Source organism: Syngnathus acus, chromosome 14 (genome assembly GCF_901709675.1).
Source record: "Syngnathus acus chromosome 14, fSynAcu1.2, whole genome shotgun sequence".
NCBI classification, from domain to species: domain Eukaryota; kingdom Metazoa; phylum Chordata; class Actinopteri; order Syngnathiformes; family Syngnathidae; genus Syngnathus; species Syngnathus acus.
In genome coordinates, this window is record NC_051099.1 from 5,060,375 (window position 1) to 5,073,890 (window position 13,516).

The following is a 13,516-nucleotide window of genomic DNA, read 5'->3' on the forward strand; positions in this document are numbered from 1 at the left end:
ATGTAAAGAAATTTCCATTTGGTAAAAAATTACAATCAGTGTCGAAAAATAATTAAAGTATTAAATGGCGCTTTTTCTTTCCTCAATCACCACAATCAGTTCAAGTAATCAGTTCATCACAATCTTCTCCATCTCACATTCTCTTCAAATGATCAACCATCTATGAAGGGAAAAAAAAAGTGTGCTAAAAACACCCATTATTTTCTACATGGTGAAGTAACCACACCCTCGCATTAAATTTAAACTAAAAAAAAAATGGTGACAACAAGTGTAGAAGCTGTTTGTTGCCTTGTGGCTAAGTGGAATGGAATGAGGGGAAGAGCTCAGTGCAGCCCAGCGTGGCAAAGCAGAGCTGGTTGTTAGAAGCAACGATCCATGTGAAGCTGCAGTTAGACTATGTCTGCATTGCAAAGACAGCCAGTCCACTCCAGTATAGATTTGTCAATAACTGGAAGCACATCCGTGGCCTTTTGATAACATTTCTGCGTGGTTGCCTCCATGAGCTAAAAATGTAAAGGATGCTGCTGAAGTTTGCCTGGCTCATGCAAGTACGTATATAGCCCTCCAGCCCTGTGGCTGTGGCTGGCTCCAGCACTTAGCGTTACTGTGCATCAGCCCAGAACATATTATTAAGATATAGTGAGAGGGATCATTGAATAGTTCATTTGTGGGTTGTTTTTTTTTGCAATCATTTGCATGTTATTGAGTTATGCAGATGGCTGGGGAAAAGGCCCAAAGCTTTTGGATTGACTTGTAATTTGTCAAAACAAAGAAAAATAGACAGTAATTAGAATAAGTGCAAAGTAGACTTGGGATCTGCTTTTTCTAATTGAGCCTAATATTATTGTGATTTGTATGTAGTGAATTTTACAAACCATAAATAAATGACATAAATTAAGGACAAAAAAAACACGTTAGTGTTGGAAACGAAGAAGTTACTGTAAGCTATCCATTTCGTCACAAGCACAAAAATATTCTGAATTTTGATCTTGACTAAACAAAACGTTGGTTAAATCCTTGTACATATTTTTTGACAAATAAATATTTACTTTTGCTAATATTTCCCTGCCGTGTACTCATTTTTGCAACACAATTTATTTGCGTGTGTGTGCGGACATAAACCTCAATTGAAATCAATATCCGTATTTGTGTAACGTATGGCGTACAAAATATTGATTGTGAAAATAAATAGCATGGTTTTCCCAACAAATCTGCACTCGTTGATGTTGAGCACCGCACAACCACTAATGTCGACCATAATCAAACGTTGTCTAAATGCCACTGGGATTGGAGTGGAGTGGGAAAAAAAAAAAAGGGCCTAAGCAAACTACGATGAATTTAGGTGGCGTGAAACTATTCCCACACAGAAAACATCCATGGCAAATTCCTATGCTGAAAAGATTAGTGTCTTTAGGGAGGAGGAGGAGACGGCAGCCATTTATCTTTTGCTTTAGATGCCCCTGGTCAGAAGATTTGAAGAGAGCACGGGTATTTGCATAAGAATACATGCATATTCCCAACCTATAGGAGGGGGAGGCTTGCCATTTAATCCAGCGACGGTATTTACTTTTTGGGGAAAATTTTAGAATGATTTTTCTCATTGTGTCAGGTTTTGGTTGTCCAAAAAAAAAATGTTGAGAAGGTGCTTGGACAGTTGTTAGCCTCAATAGTGATGAAACGTCAGACATTAAAAGATTCCTCAAATTTCCGCCCTTCGCTACACTCAATCACCCCCCCATGTCCCTGGAGAGAGGGGATTACTGGCACACTGGTTTACAGAAATGGCACTTTCACAGGGCGCTAATCTAATGAGAGTTGAAGAGAGGGGGGGGGGGGGGTGGGGGGTGTTATTTCAGACTGCCAAAATTCAAGGAAAGCAGCACATTTGCCCGGTAACCAGCAAAATTGCACTAAAACTCGACATCATACTGGAAGTACAGACGAAAAATATTTAAACTCTTAAACCGCACACCAAACCGTATTTATTTATTTATTTTAATTGTATTTAATTTAATTGTATTTAATTCAATTGTATTTTATTTTATTTATTTATTAGACTTGACACGGTCGGGATTTTAGCGACCGATCACCGATCAGCGATTTTAAATGATGACTGATGACTGATCTGATCACAAGATGGGAAAAAAATGTGTACTCAAATAAATAATTTGATCATTTATTGTTTTGAAGTAAGCAAGCATTTTTGCCTGTGTTGAATCGTCTTTTCCATTCCCCAAGGAAGGAACAGGGGGAAAAAAACGAGTGAAGTTTCTAAGTGCATTGGATGAAAATTATGGGCACATTTTTGCTATTAGTGGGTCGGCACATATTTCAAATTGTATCTTTGCCACACATGTGGTTAGGAATTGTGTGGTCCCCCTCTATGTGGTCCCTCCAGCAGCGCTAATGAAAAATAGTGGGCGCCTCTCCATCATTTAAATTGTCCATTCCAGTGGTTGATAGTATTTAGCACACAAAAAGTAATTTGCCCACTTCTGGCACATTGCAGAAACTCACAAATGACAAAAAAAAAATCTGCAAACAGGTACACAAGCCCATTCACTTGAGAGTTTTAAGTTAGGTGAACCTCAGCTGGAGGAATAGAAATTGCATCAGGTGCCATCAAATGTACTAATGTTTTTTTTTTCTTTTTTCAAAATAATGATTTATCTATTTTAAAAAGCACATCAAAAGTCCCTAAAAGGATGATTCATCATTTCCAATTCCCAAGAGGTACAGCTGCTCTTGGCGATATTCAATCATTCAATTTTTTGGGGTGAACCTGCCTGGCCGGAGTATGTAAGAAGACCCTCGCCGAGGTTTTACCATTTTCCCTAACACCCTCTCCGACTTGGAAAATTCGTACTCACTATTCGACCCGAGCCATACGTTTTGCAAAAAACTGAACGTTTCGCCCATCGAAGCCTTTCATTCGGCGTCCGCTTCAGGCACAATAATGAAGAGGAGTCATCGAAAGGTTTTGCAGAGCTCGACCTCCAAAGTTCAATCGACATGGCAGAGAGAATGAATAAAAATGGCCTCTTCCAGCCCTCAGCACGAAGGTTACTGTGGGCTGCATTTTTCTTCTTTCCGCATGCTTGCGCACCTGCGAGCTGCGATGCGCTCGAGTTAAGATGGAGCTGAGCTCACTTTTACACCCGCATCATTTCTTGCCCATTCTCTGTAGAATAGCTACACATGCTCTGGTTTAGTGTGCTGCATGGCGGTACTCCCCCCCCCCCACACACACACACACATACTCCAAGACTAATGTAAAAATGAGCCCACATGATAGCTGCGGTGCCCTACAGGTGCTAGCACTACCAGTGTGGCTGGGCTGGCTCATCAGTCACCGATTTTTTTTTTTTTACATTTCCCCAGGGTGCCGACTTGCAGGCTATCCCCTGTGCCCACCTGACAGCCACGGAAACCTGCATCATTTTTCATAGTCCAACCAATAACATGTCATGACAGCGTGATTTATCTTCACATTTTTATTATACAGAAAACTGCAAAAAGCCTTTCGACTTTCCGTTATCTTTTACAGCTATCACTCTGCTGGCTTGAGTGACTCCGACAAATGGTGTTAATTTTGTATTCAGAGATTCTATTTCTTGCCAGGACGCTTAATCAGGTTTATAGTATGTGTCTTTTTTTAATCATCTCATTTGCAAATGCAACTAAAATTGATTTGGTTAAAAGGGTCGCACTTTTTGCGTCACAGTCAAAACACACAAAGAGTTGATTTTTAAAAAAGCCACCAATTGGATGAGGCTTGCTTTTTTTTTTTTTTTTTGCAAAACATGAGTGCTACATCACACATAAAAGTGTCTCAGGTACACTCATTTTGGCACGGTTGCAACTAAAAGCTAAACTCACTTTCAAGTCAACGTTCATAACCCCAGATTTTCTTTTTTGAAGCCAACATCATCTTTTCGGGATTCCGGCGCAGCCGTAAAAGACTCATCGCATATGCAGTTGCACTTCCCAAGACGTGTAAACAGACTTTGATGTGATATGAGCTGCAAAGTGCTTTATACACTCCGCCCGCTCTCTCTCGCGTGCACTCAAAAACCTGTCGGGATGTCAAAAGGAACAACACCGTGTGTGCGTGTACGCCGAGCACCACTCACCGGCAAGCTCGGGGTGGATGAGATCAGCAAAGTTGGGGTCTTCCCCCCACCAGAAGAGCCAAATTTCCCGCCGCCCCTGCCGCTGGCTGCGTCGCCATACGCTCAACACGTCGGCTTTCAGACAGCGGCTGAAGCTGCACAGGATGGGGTCCTCCTCCGTCACCGGGAACAGGATGGGGGCAGAGGTGGGACCCTGCCACACAAACCGCTTCCATTTGATTCCTGTCAAGTCAGCCTGCAAGACAAGGCAGGGGGGAGAATAAAACAATTACTATAAATACCAATGATGTTTATAAATCTCCCATGCCTGCTAGGATAAAAAGAAAATCACACAACTTTAATCCTCATCATTGGCCAGTGTTGTGGAGCTCTTGTAGTTTGGGGGGGAAAAAAAATGCAGCCAGGCTTTAACAGAGTGAACAAAACACACGAGAGCATCTCACAGGACGTAAAGCACCAACGGGGTCATTAGGTGGTTAAAGTTGGAACGTACAGATAGATCCATTGCGGCTCAACAGCCCATATCTATCGGGCAAAAGTAAAAAGACGCACATAGAACATCTTATCTCCTTCAGTTCTCCATTCCCATTTTGACTCATTCGTGCCAGTACGGCCGGTTCATTTCCATGCCGTTGGGTTTGAGTTAGCGGGCGGGTTGTCCCCTCTGTATATACGAGCAATTAATCTATTATAATTCTGGGGATATATTAACTCAAGTGAGAAAGCAGAGGGCCTGAACAAGCTATTAGCTGTGCCAAAGCGGTGCTCGTTCCTGGCTAGGGATAAGCTAGGGAGATTTGCAGTGTTAGCTGTGATGGTGGGAGCGGAGGGCTAAGTTAAGGACCGTTGAAAAAGAACTCACATGTTGGGAAACATCATTAGCACACAAAGAATGAGTGACGACATTCACCACCGGCGTTACGAATGTTTTATTCGTCAAGTGACAGTGTATCGCTTTTTACACAAGTGGATGTGTTGAAAAAGATTTAAGGGTGCTATAACGCTTTATTTCAGTAATCGTTCTGAATAACGCACATTTATGATTTGGGCTGCAAAGTTGATGCAAGGGATCATGTCAGGATGAGAGCCTGCCGAGATTATGAGTAGTACGGCACTTGAAAATAAAATCTAAAGTAAATCAAAACGTTTCTGCTTGAGTCGTCTGCTCGCATAAACTTTGGGAATATTTGTTACGTGTTGTTTTTAAGCCTAAAAAAAAAACGAGTCTGCTAAGGCGCTCTCGTTTATGCGGCTACGTTCCCTAAATGAGGTGTAAAGTAAACAGTGCGGGTTTATTTGAACCTTTTCTCCTCCGGATTGTTTACACAGAATGTTGACGAGCAACATCGGCAGCCTAAAAGCGCTTTGTAAACTATCTTAAGGGAGTACAGCAAATATAAACAATGCCACCTAGGTTCATACACATTTGTGTACAGTACAAATTTTCTGCTATCACCAAATGATATGCTATTATTAACATTCATTAAACTAAGCGTTAAATGCATTGCATCTTTTAGAAAAGCAAAACCTAAAGACCAAATTCCAAAAGTTCCCTTCCGCTGACACCTTAAGCTGAATCTTGTCTTTTACCTCGCTGAAATGACGGAGCACACAGGGTCATAACACTTGTGCAAGCAATGCACGAGTGTAAAGACAAATATACAAAGCCGTATGCTTGCCGCATTTAAATAACACACGGAAACCTGCTGAGCCTGATTTGGAAGAATAAGGCCCAAAAAATATTGGAATTCACTGCTGCACTACCACAATCGATTTCAGTTCACCGCCGATATCTGTTCGTTGACAATAATGATCAAAAAGGCAAAAATCTTATATTAGTAACAATGACGCTGTGTGTGCAAAAGTCTCTTTCTCCCATGATGAGCGCCTTGCTAAAAACCGTGTTTGTGTACACGGTTGTGTAAGGCAAATCCGGCTGTCTTGCAGCCGCATTCGGATGGAATCTCAAGCCAAATCCACTGGATAGAGAGGCAAGAAGTGTTCCAGGAGTGACGCAAACTTGAGGTTTACGACTCGATTTTGCCAGCTGCTCACCTTCCCCCTGGCCACTTTGCTGCCAATCTCGACGGGGGGGGGGGAAGAGGCACTGGGTGTTCAAACAGCTGCCTTTCAAGATGACACGAGTAACAGGTGATGCTTACCAAACTGGACCCCTACTAGACTTCAGAGATGAAGCAAAACAATAATAAATCATTTTGTTGGCGGTTAAGAATGAGGTCAAGTCAAATTTGTCCATATTGCTCTTAACCAGAAAAGCTTCTCGCAAGCCGCACGCTTGACAAATAATGACATCGCCACTCTGACGAGTCTGAATGCAAGTGACTGCAGATTATTTGACCTCAAAGCAATTGAGACAAAATGAGGATGCAATAGCTACCAATCAAGTTGAAATTGCACATGTCCTAATTGGGGTTGAAGGTGAGCTGGAGCAGGGTTGCTCCACAACATCACAGAAAAAAGGCAAAACGGTCCGTCGTCATTTCCCAAAGTAAAAGCAAACAAGTTATTTAAATTCAACACAAAAGCAGAAAATGATTGATTTCAACTTATTTTTTAACATTTTGCAACACGCTGACACGCATTCCTTATTATTACTGAATTCAACAACTGCACTATTTTCACAAGCAGCTTCTACAAACTGCCAAGTGAAGTACCGTGCTGTTATCCTGCTGAATTAAAAGTAGTCACTAAAGAGAGAGGGGGGGGGGCACAATGTGTATGCATTCTTTCGTCATGAAACCACAAAGCAGAGTGTGTTCCGTGCACGAGTCATAACAGTAGTGGTGTTATGCTTAGTCTCAGTGTGCAGGAAAAACGTCAGGCAGACAGGCATCTACCAGCCTGGACCTCGCCTGTCCGCTGGATGCAGTGCTGCAGCCTTCGAGTGCTGTCATAAACATTGTAATTACGAGTTCAGTGCACACACCGCACGCCCAACGGAGTTGAACAGAAAGTGGGGATTTTCTTGCAATGAAATGTTACCTTCTGAGAGGGTGGACAGCTTTGGCACCGAGTCAATTGGTGGTAAAAGACTGTGCTATTATAACACTACAATGTTATGAGTACTGTACACTTTTGCATTTTCTGCTCACTGGTCATTTGGCTGCTGCTTTTATAGCGCTGGAGGAAGAGCGGCTTCCAATAAGAACCTTTGCAGAAGCACGTAAAAGGTCGCTAATTTACAAGCGAATCAGTTCAAGCCGGAGACAAGTCAATTAGCCGCAAAATAAAAGCTAAACAAATACAGATCATTATTAATATCCAGCGAGAGAGCAAGACCTTTTCCACTTGCTGTCGATTGTGTGCAGCTAAGAAAGCAAGCAGCTGAAATACTAATGTCAACTGACAACACACTGCTACAATTTAGAGCGAGCGATGAGGAGAAAAGATATTGAGAGGCAGATAAACACATTGGATGCCAAAGACAACTCCCAGTAGCTTTTTAGTATGCAAAAGAAAAAGCTGGGAACTGTAGCAACCTGGATGTTTGTACTGTCTAGAAAGGCATGCCAGAGATTATATAATAATCAGGCCTCTGTGCCCTAGTTGGTGTGACTACTCGAGAATGTAAAGATTAAGACACTTGCAAAGATTGACAGATTACATCAATTATTATATTTGGACAATAATCGCTTGGAAGGCAAACAATCACATTTTGTTTATTTTTCGGGGGGTGCTGTCAAAACAATTAGCAGTGTGTCACTCTCAACTATTTGTGTGCTTATTTTCCCCGACTTAAAGCAGCAGTTGATGCGCTTGTTGTGCAAGTCGACACTTTACAGAAAGTGAATGGAAATAGTTCATAACACGCACCGTGTTAAGGGGGGAAAAGAAATTCCGAGAAAGTGAAACTTTACAGACACGGAGCGGCGCTTGCATTTCATTTCCTTGCTAAATGATTGCCATGTTTACTTTGACAAATCATGTCAATAAAAACAGCAAACGTGCAAGTGGCGTGACCACAACAGTTTAGTAAAGTGGCATCCGGTGGAGGAGGCGTAGTAACGAGTAGTGTGACACATGAGATGAGACCAAGTGTTTGATGGCTGGAAACATTATCTTGTAACATTGGCAGAGTGTGGAAATCTCGTTGTCCCGAAATGATGTCAGCTTGACGGGCCGTAAGCCTTTGCTAAGCTGCTATCAAACTGATGCCTCTGAGGCTAACGTTAGCTTAGCCGCTGCTCAGCTAGTTAAAAATGGCTGCTTTCCTTTAGTTTTAAATCTCTTACCAGACAGAATAGATTGGAATGGCAATCCTCCAAGCTGGCCCCGTTTGGTACAAAACAAGAACTCATCCTTTCTTTCACTCCGAGGTCCAACTCGCCATCATTTCACTTCCCGGGAAATAAAAGGGCAATGTTCAGATTTGTCTTGTCTGATGTGTTCAAGCTTAATCAGCGAGTAATAATTTCTGCAACATTTGGCTGGAGGATAGTTAATTTAACAACCTTCCAATTGCAGTTCGCCCGCCGGGGTTTTAAAAAAGCGGATAAAATTGGTTATGTTAATCTTTAGGGCGACATCTCAAAAGCATCCCAAGTTCAATCAATTTCCAGGAGGCAAAAATGTTCATAAAACAAAAAGAAAAGGAGAGCAAAGAACCAACTCTCCCCCTCCCCCTTAGCCCTAAAAACGGTCTCAGCTTAAAAAATAAAAAATATTCCGTCGCACTCCACCGCGACAAAATTCATTCTAAAAACAAAATACATCCCCGTAAGAGCCGGTAAAAATGGCATCAGCCTCGATTCGAACAATGATTACGATCATGATTTCTGTCTCGGTTCCTGTTGGTTTCCATTTGAATTCATGGATTCCTTTCTTTAATGGCGGCCACAGGGACAATTCTGCCTTCCACAGCCGATTGGCTCGTTCGTGGTCAAAGATTTATCAAGTTTGCGGGACTTAACCACATTGGACCGATACATCGTTAAAACATCCGGTTAAAATAAATGTTTGTCTTAGATTCTTCCCCTCGTAGTGATTTATGTTTCCAAAGCAATTCCATCAAAATAAAAAAAATTATGCAACACCAACCTTCACCACCATATTTGATCATTTTAACGCATTCTTATTTATGAGTCAGTCTGTCTTGAGGTGTCCGCCTTTATGATACATTTTATTTTGAAAGTCAAAACACGAGCTTCTGTTCTGAGTCTGGCGCGCTTGACACTGTCGTGGTCATGAGGGCTGTAAAAACAGTGTGCTGGTGTGTGTTGCCACTGGGCCGGCGTGAGTGGCGCTACTGAGCAACAGATTTTGTTACTGAAGATCATCGCCTCCAAAGTTGCTCACTTTACACAGTGCACCACCTAGCGCATTTAATGTTGCAATTGAAATTGTGCACCCGAGAAGCATCGATCGGTTCTTTGTGTTGTTTTCATTCATTTAAATCACTCACATTCATTTGACCCCCGATTAATTTGGTGAGATTAACAACGCTACGAATCTAGATAAATAAACTGCATGCATGAATGAAATGGCTGTCTCAGTATTATCATCACAATTAGTCTTCAATGCTTGCTTTTATATTTGCAAATGGTTAAAGATTAGGTAAATAATGATAATTACTTAATAATACGTGTGTCACGTCGCAGTGTTTACGAGTGGGATCTTGTAATTTCCCTGAAGATATCACTCAACCATGTTTAAACTGTGTTGCACAGCAGAAATCAATTCAGCTGCTCACTTCTTTTTTTTTGCCACCCCCTTCATTATTTGACACAGTAAATTAGAATTTGTCTCTCATTTGTTTGTCACCAATGGCGGCAATTATGCAAACACATTGTTTCTGGTGGAAGTTTTTGCTGGTTGAGCCAGCCACACGTTTGGCCGGGAGGAGCGCCATGATAGGAATGAAAAATAATTGCAGGTATCTCTGTCCAGTTGTGTTTGCATGACTAATGTGCAAACTGTACTGCGGAATCTGAATACAAGCAATTATTGCAGGGAAATACAAACTGTTCTAATTGTGGATTTAGAACTGTATGGCACTGGGGAAATATCATTCATAATATTTTATTGAAAACTGCTATGCACAATCAACGCTGCAAAACTTTGAGCTACAGGAATGGGCTCATTGCTTTGCTCAAGGGTCCCTTGACAAAAGAAAGAATTTTTTAGCATATTGCCAGTTTATTATTATTATTATTATTATTATTATTAGTCTGCACAAAGGCTCATACTGTGCATCTCTTGTTCCAAAGCTTCAAATGAACCACAGGTTTAAATTACCCAGGAAGTATCATTGGCAAGATACAATGGTGGCTTTGAACAATACAATACAAAACATCTTTATTTATATAGCGGTTTTACAATGGCTTTCGCCATAACAAAGGGCTTTACAAAAACATAAAATAACAATACAACAGAAAATATCACGTGAAACAATGGCAATAATAAAAACATAATAAATGTGCATAAATGTCAATGAAATTATTACTACTTGACTTCATAAATGCTAACATCTACAATAAATGTCTCCATCATGTTCCCATAAACTAAAGCCGAGTAAGCTGATGCACGTTTTATTTTTACTAGTAACCTTTAAAGTGTATGCATGCCCGGATAGATCGGCCAGGTCAGAAAACAGCTGGGGAAATCTGGAAAGTGAAGGACAGTATGTCAAGAGATTCCAAGTATTTCCTGAAAAAAGATCAAATTTATGACTTGATGTTGACAACACCAACTGAATATATTTATGGCTTATCCTATGCACCCTAATCTGATCATCTGTCAATCACAGAGCTGACAGAGTCCATTCAGACTCATTCTTTTTTTTTTTTGCACTACGGAAGGAAGTGTTAGAAGCCATGAAAAGGATGCACATAAAGTCCCAAGCCACTTTTACAAGCAAATAAAGTGTTCAGCCACTACATTCAGTTGCAAACGTAGCAGCACGCGCTGTCTGAGTATGAATAGAACTGGTGCTTGTGAAATAAGCTCTCAATACAAAGAGTTCCAAAAAAGGGGGGGGGGGGGATCTGAAGAAACATTCTACTTTGAAATGATGTGATGATTGAATGATCCTTCTTGGAATGATCCCGCTTGAATATGCGGCGTAAATGATGGCATCATGAGCACAATGCACAAACGGGAACTTTGTGCTCTCGTTGAGCAATCTCGGCGGTCTCACAATATCAGCTTTATGATCCCATCTGATCCTCGTTGAAGGATTGAGCAGCTTTCTCAAGCTTAAATCTCCCCGCAGGAAAATGAGTGGTAATCACTTACAGCGACTGTCATCCTTTATTTGCGCTGTACTTGATCTGTAAACAAGTGATACTATCTTGTATAAGACTATTAAACAGCCAGTTGTCTTTGCATGGAGAACTAATGCGTGTCTTAGATTGATATCATGTCTGCTGATTATCATTATCTCCATATCTCTGTTATCTTTAAACCGTGGAGAAATATACGAGCAGAACTCCAATATTGGAGAGCAAGACGACACAAGATCGTTTAGGGTTGGCAACTGATCCAAAACGGAAATAGTCGTGCTTAACAATGTTCATCAAATCTAGCCTAAAGTGCAAACTGGATGGAGTTTCCTTTTATTTGTATTTTTTTAGACGGGCGCAGTTAGAAATGGGCGTTTGCGCCGTTGTGGGTGTGAACAATGACGACTTGTTTTCCAGCCAATCGAAGCAGCTCCAGTCATTCTCTTTAAATTTAGCGCAGGAGAGCTACGTACATGTCCATGGTGGGAGCATAAGGTACTGGATGAGGTCTGTGCAGGAAACTTCCAGAAGATGTAAAGATGGCCACTGAGAAGTGGGGACTTGGAGACTGTGCATGAAACCTCATGACAGTTTTAGTTAGATTTTCCTTGAAATCAAATTGATCAGAAATGGACTATTTCGCTCGAAGACCTAGCTGAAGCATTCCCAGGTCTAAGTAGTAATAACCCATTTTTAGCCTTGATGACTATACCAGCATGTTTGTTCAAATAAAGCCGCCCACCTCCCCCTAAAATGCACATATATGTGTCGTTGACCTTTAAAATGAGCAGCGCCTGATGAGAAATTCAATTCAAACAACCGGATTGTTGACTTGCCATTCGCAAGGTAACTCAAGCGCAATGCACGCAAATAAAAGGTTATTTATACGAGCGGGTGTATTTTATTGAAAAAGACCATTTGACATTTGCGTCAAAATATTAAATACTACCATGTGACACAAAAGCTTTCTAAAAGGGAAACTGACATAGAAGTTAGATTTGTGTCAGATGACAAAAAAAGTGACCGACCGGCCTGCTACAATATCAAACGGTGTTAGCTGCTCTTTGTTCACTCACCTCTTGTTAAAAATTGTGAAGTGCTTGTCAGCTCAGTTGGTCCAACAATGCATGAGGGGAGGGGGGGGTCTGGCGGTGGCAGAGGTTAGCACCACGTTCCCTCCATAAATGGAACTGAGGGGTTATAGTTGATGAGGTTCTGCCCCCCCCCCCCCACACACACACGGGAACATTCCAGTTCCACAAATACAAGCATTGCTGCTGTGCCTTTGTTGCAACGCTGACTGGACAAGAGAATGTCTGCAGGGCTGCTGCAAAAAGACCAAAGTCTTGCATCCCTGCTGCTAAATGATCTGACGCGCTTTTTCCTGCTGCAGTCTTTTCTCAAGTCCTTGTTGTCAGGCTGTTGCCACTCTTTCCTCCCACATTGCAAACAGATGGAGGGTGGCTGTATCATTTCCCCCCGCCCGACCCCAAAGAGATTAATACATTCAGTATGAACTGAAAGAAAATGTGCACTGCCACGCCGATAAAGTAGGCAGAGCACGAAGTTTCCCGAGATCTGAGAGAGAATGAATGAGATCATTGTCGGAATGACTCCCATCAAAAGCGGCAGTCAGCAAAAGCATAAAACTGGCCCGCTATCAGGATTTCGGACCTGGGTGGCGGGCAACAACATGCCCAGCATTCCTCGGTGACACCACGCTTTGTCATCTTCTGGCACCGAGCCACCGAGCCAGTCCAGAAAGGCGCCGCTTGCGCTTTATTTACGAATCGCTTGGATTGTCTGCCTGCACGATGCCGTCATTGTGAAATGACTTTTCCAGAAACACCATGATTAAAGCCACGACTGGCGTCACGCGGCGAGCCACCTTGCAGCGGCTGCGATGAATTCCTCGCTTGCGGAATAATGTCATTCTCTCCATATTACAAAAAAACATATGGACTCCCACACAGAATAGATTTTGGCTGTTTAGGAGGTGGGGGGTTGCTTTTGTGAGACAGAGAGCAATAGGGATGTCAAGAGTTCAACTCAAGGGCGTGTCGAGAGGGCGGGGAAAGGTTGCAGAAGGGCCGCTGATGTCACAGAGCCACGCAACAGGCCCGGCCGGCCACGGTTCCAATT

General features: G+C 42.0%; 1 protein-coding gene across 1 annotated transcript in view; it reads right to left on the reverse strand.

Moving 5' to 3' along the window:
• Positions 1–9,015, reverse strand: part of med13a (mediator complex subunit 13a) — a 42,407-nt gene extending 33,392 nt beyond the window's left edge. The window contains exons 1-2 of the mRNA XM_037270481.1: positions 8,387–9,015; positions 4,134–4,368 (exon numbers count right to left, since the gene is read on the reverse strand). Coding sequence (XP_037126376.1) covers positions 4,134–4,368; positions 8,387–8,452 — 301 coding nt within the window. The 5' untranslated portion in view covers positions 8,453–9,015. The remainder of the gene's footprint in view (positions 1–4,133; positions 4,369–8,386) is intronic.
• Between the last annotated feature and the right edge of the window lie 4,501 nt (positions 9,016–13,516).